This window comes from Colius striatus, chromosome 4 (genome assembly GCF_028858725.1).
Source record: "Colius striatus isolate bColStr4 chromosome 4, bColStr4.1.hap1, whole genome shotgun sequence".
NCBI lineage: Eukaryota > Metazoa > Chordata > Aves > Coliiformes > Coliidae > Colius > Colius striatus.
In genome coordinates, this window is record NC_084762.1 from 43,357,468 (window position 1) to 43,362,334 (window position 4,867).

Below are 4,867 nucleotides of genomic sequence, written 5' to 3' on the forward strand. Positions count from 1 at the left end.
TGTCCAGACCCCTCGGAGCCACTTCTTCCCAGTACTTCAAAAAGAGCCTCCGAGGCTTCATGGTGCTGTCAGAAATGAGGAAATGAAATGGCGGCATTGAGGGAAACCAAAACACAAGTGGGACGGGTGTTTTGCTTTGGAGGTGACTCTGATGGATAATTACTGCCCGTGTGCGGTGACTGTGGGCCTGGGGCGGTGCAGGAGCAGTATAAAAGTGGGCCCTTGTCCTCACTCTCTCATCCGCTCCTCTCGCCTCCATCTCCTTGGGAACAAGGTGAGTGCGATCCCCTTGCTTGTCTTCCTCGTCCTGTCAGTCCTGACTCCTCTGGGATTTCCAGCACACAGCTGCCTTTTCCCCCTCTGCTGCGTCCTGAGGCTGCTGGCCGTGGGAGAGGGAGCGTGCGAGATGGGGAGGTTTTGGTCTGGGCTGAGGTGTCCGCTGAACCGTGGGCTGGGCTGGGAGCTCTGTGGGCACGGCTGGTCTTGGCCACACTCTGTTGAGCTGTGGGAAGGAAAGGGTCTTCCTTACGGAGGCTGACGGGCCGCTCCTTACTCACCCCACCTGCTTTCTTTCTTCCCGCCGGGGCCCTGTTTCCCTCCAGGTCACCTCCGTCCCGCAGCCATGTCCCTGCTACAGCTCGTGCCAGCCCTGCGGCCCCGACCCCGCTGGCCAACAGCTGCAACGAGCCCTGTGTCAGGCAGTGCCAGGACTCCACCGTCCACCCGTCATCCAGCCCTCCCCCGTGGTGGTCACCCTGCCCGGCCACAGCTCCTTCCCGCAGAACACCGCCGTGGGCTCCTCCACCTCCGCCGCCGTTGGCAGCATCCTCAGCAGCCAGGGAGTGCCCATCTCCTCCGGGGGCTTTGGCCTCTCCGGCTTTGGCAGCGGCCTGTGCGGCAGGAGGATCCTCCCCTGCTAAAGCTGCTGCCGCCGATGGCCCTGGGAAAGGCCTCAGGGAGCCACAGGATGGTCCCGGGCCGGGGAACGGAGCATCGGCTTGTTGCTTGCAAGAGGGGCTGAGCGACCCCAGCCGCCCCAGCAGAAGGACGGGGCCAGCCTGGGCTCTCGGAGAGCACGGCCCGTGCCTGCCTTTACCCTCTTCCCCTCTCTCCTTTCCCTCCCATGCCCTTGCTCTCTTGTGCTGCCCTGGGCTGTGAGCCCCACAAAGCCAGCCTAGGGAAGGGAAGGCTGCTGGTCCTGCTCCCTCTCTGGGGTGGGCAGGTGGGCAGCGGCCGGATTGTCTGCCACAGCCACGGTGCTCCCTGCACCGGCTTATCCACTCGGAGCAACCTCGATCTCCACTCTTGGACTCATTAAAGTTCTGCTGCATGCCAAGCTCACGCCTCTGCGTCATCCTTTCCCCTGCAGACGCTCTCCCCCGTTGCCCGGGCCAAGAGACGTTGCCCAGGGATGGTTTTGAGCGGAGGTTGTTCAGGACGGTTGTGCAGCGAGTGGCGGCAATATCGTAACGAGCCTACCTGGGGTGGAGGTAGGCCTCACTGCATTTGCCCTCCTGCTGCTTCTTTCTGGTTGTAGCTCGAATGCTGTTGAGAAGACATTCGTGTTCTGGCTTTTGCCTGGCGGTGCCCGCGCAGCAGCCCAACTGAGGACACGGCCTGGACGGCTGACCCAGGCTGACCAAAAGCTTCTTCCGTACCGTACGACACCGTGGTCGGCCATAAATGCTAAGGGGAAGGAGGAGGTGGGGGACTGGGGGGCACTCCTTCTTGAGCTGCTTGTCTTCCGAAGGAACTGTAAAAGGTCCCGTGACTCTGCTTCCCAGGAGGGGATGCTCACGGACTGCTGGTGGGAGGCACAGAAGAAGTCTCTGTGCCGTGCTTCCGCGCGCGCTTTGCTTTCTTTCCCTCGTTCGGCCGTCTTTACCTCGACCCACGAGGCTGTCACCTTCTTTTTCCCCCTCTTTCACGTTGAGGAGGGGTAGCGATAGAGTGTCCGGGGGAGCGCTTGGCAGGCAGCAAACGCCAGCTCCCCGCTGCCTTTTTGGTGTTGTCCGAACGCTGTGTTGCTGCAGCTCGCCCAGAGTCACGCCCTCGGCAGAGACGCCGCTGATGGATTCCGGTTGGCGCCGTCCCAGCTGCTCGGTGGTAGTGGCACAGGCCAAGCGCACCCGACACAGGTTTCCGCCCTGTCTTTGTGCACCAAAGTTACAAGGTCGTACGCTGCCATTGATAAGGGTTGGTTAGTAACTTGCACACAGTTCCCACGTTGCTGCATCGTTGCAAATGTCTCCTACGCGTGCTCTCAGAGGGTCTTTGGTGGTTCCTGGTGGTCCTCCATGCGTCGGTGGTCGCCCTCTCCCCCTGCTGCACCTACCTTCCAGCTCGGTTCTGCGTGGTTTGGCAGACACGGGCCAGGCTTGGTCGCAGGCTCTCGACTCTGCTTCCCGTTAGTCCTGCCCAGGGTTCTGCCTTTGACGTGCGTGTGCGACAGCGTCTTGTTCCAAGCGTAACCGTTGTTCTTACTGTGCTCCTAAGAAAGCTGTCCTCGTTCTTCTGAGCTCCCGTGGGGCTGGAGACGCTGGCAGTTTTGAGCTGAGCATGCAGGGGCTGTGTAGCAGTTACTTGTTAGCAGGCGCCTGTGCAGGTCAGGGGCTCTGGTGGCTGAACTGCTTCCCTCTGTGTCTGCTCTTTTGAAGGTGTTAATGGAAGCAATGGCTACGTGCTGTGGCCTGGCATTGCTGCCCATACTATGCCGCGGGAGCTGTCTCGTGGAGAGGGTCTGGGAACGCACCTCCCTCTTCCCATCTGGGACTCTGGTGTGATGCTGGCGTGACAAGGGATGCCTTTGGCTGAAGTGACAGCGACCCACGGCCTGAGGTGGCCGGACCCTGGGTGGCAGCTGCTGGAAAAATCATCCCTTGGTCAGGGGTGGTTGTGGAGGGTGTTGCAGGGGAAAGTTTCTCAGCTCTCCTTGGGGCTGCAGCTGGAGCAACGTTTCCTCCCTGGGACCCCCATCCGAAAAAAAAGACGGGGACCTGTTGTAGCAGCTCCAGAGAAGGGCTACAAAAATGACGGTAGGGATGCATCAGCCTTGTCATGAAGGAAGGCTGAGGGATCAGATTTGCCAGCAATTTGAATAACGTGATCTAGTGACAGATATCCCTGCCTCTGGCAGGAGGGTTGGATTGGATGATCTTCAAAGGCCTCTTCCCACCCAAACCGTTGCACCCTTCGGTGACAACACGGTTCTGTGCTGGGGCAGCCGAGTGCACCCTGTCCCTGGCTGTGAGAACGCGGTGGTAGGGACGGCTTCTCCTGGCCTCTCCTGGGAAGCGAGTGCCCGTGTCTTGTTCATAACACATGTGGTTCTCCTACTGCCCTTGGTCAAACGTTGAGCTTAATGAGGGGAAAAAAAAAAAAAAAACCCAAACGGAAAAAAGACGAGGTTTTGACGGCCAAGGGGCTGGCAGTCACCGGACTGCGTCGGGTGACTCTGTACGCACCCAAAAAGGCCGAAAAGGAGAGAAACTAGAGGGTCGCGGGATGCGTAACGACACACAGTCAGTGCGAGCGTGTGTTGCCCATCCCGACAAAAACATGGTCAAGAAGCCCCACGCAGAGCAGCCCTGAGCAACTTGTCTCTGCGTGGGCAGCTGGGAGGAGCATCTGCAAGAGCCAGGACTACACAGAGGCATGGGATGCAATGCAGCAGAACTTTAATGATTCAAAAGGGGAAAAGGGGGTTGTGTGAGTGGAGGCCCCAGTGCTGGAGCAGCTTTAGCAGGGGAGGATCCTCCTGCCGCACAGGCCGCTGCCAAAGCCGGAGAGGCCAAAGCCCCCGGAGGAGATGGGCACTCCCTGGCTGCTGAGGATGCTGCCAACGGCGGCGGAGGTGGAGGAGCCCACGGCGGTGTTCTGCGGGAAGGAGCTGAGGATGGGGCCGGGCAGGGTGACCACCACGGGGGAGGGCTGGATGACGACGGTGGAGTCCTGGCACTGCCTGACACAGGGCTCGTTGCAGCTGTTGGCCAGCGGGGTCGGGCCGCAGGGCTGGCACGAGCTGTAGCAGGACATGGCTGCGGGACGGAGGTGACCTGGAGGGAAACAGGGCCCCGGCGGGAAGAAAGAAAGCAGGTGGGGTGAGTAAGGAGCGGCCCGTCAGCCTCCGTAAGGAAGACCCTTTCCTTCCCACAGCTCAACAGAGTGTGGCCAAGACCAGCCGTGCCCACAGAGCTCCCAGCCCAGCCCACGGTTCAGCGGACACCTCAGCCCAGACCAAAACCTCCCCATCTCGCACGCTCCCTCTCCCACGGCCAGCAGCCTCAGGACGCAGCAGAGGGGGAAAAGGCAGCTGTGTGCTGGGAAATCCCAGAGGAGTCAGGACTGACAGGACGAGGAAGACAAGCAAGGGGATCGCACTCACCTTGTTCCCAAGGAGATGGAGGCGAGAGGAGCGGATGAGAGAGTGAGGACAAGGGCCCACTTTTATACTGCTCCTGCACCGCCCCAGGCCCACAGTCACCGCACACGGGCAGTAATTATCCATCAGAGTCACCTCCAAAGCAAAACACCCGTCCCACTTGTGTTTTGGTTTCCCTCAATGCCGCCATTTCATTTCCTCATTTCTGACAGCACCATGAAGCCTCGGAGGCTCTTTTTGAAGTACTGGGAAGAAGTGGCTCCGAGGGGTCTGGACAAAGGAAAGACATGGGCCCGGGTCCTGTTTTGCAGCCTGACCCTCATGACACACCAAGGCCTGGACATTCTTCCAAAGCAAGCCGACTCCTGCCAGCCCCCTGAGCTGGAAGAAGGCCACGCCGAGGGCCGTGGCCGCCGCGTCTCTCTGCAGCTGTGTCTGGGCACGGCCCAGGGCTCAGACACGGCTTTCCCCGGGGAAGGGATGGAG

General features: G+C 60.4%; 1 protein-coding gene across 1 annotated transcript; it reads right to left on the reverse strand.

Moving 5' to 3' along the window:
• Positions 1–3,738: 3,738 nt before the first annotated feature.
• LOC133625317 (feather keratin 1-like) lies at positions 3,739–4,507 on the reverse strand. Its single transcript, XM_061995214.1, has 2 exons — positions 4,381–4,507; positions 3,739–4,055 (listed from the first exon to the last, which is right to left on the reverse strand). Exons 1-2 carry the CDS (start codon positions 4,505–4,507, stop codon positions 3,739–3,741), a joined length of 444 nt encoding a protein of 147 aa, XP_061851198.1.
• Between the last annotated feature and the right edge of the window lie 360 nt (positions 4,508–4,867).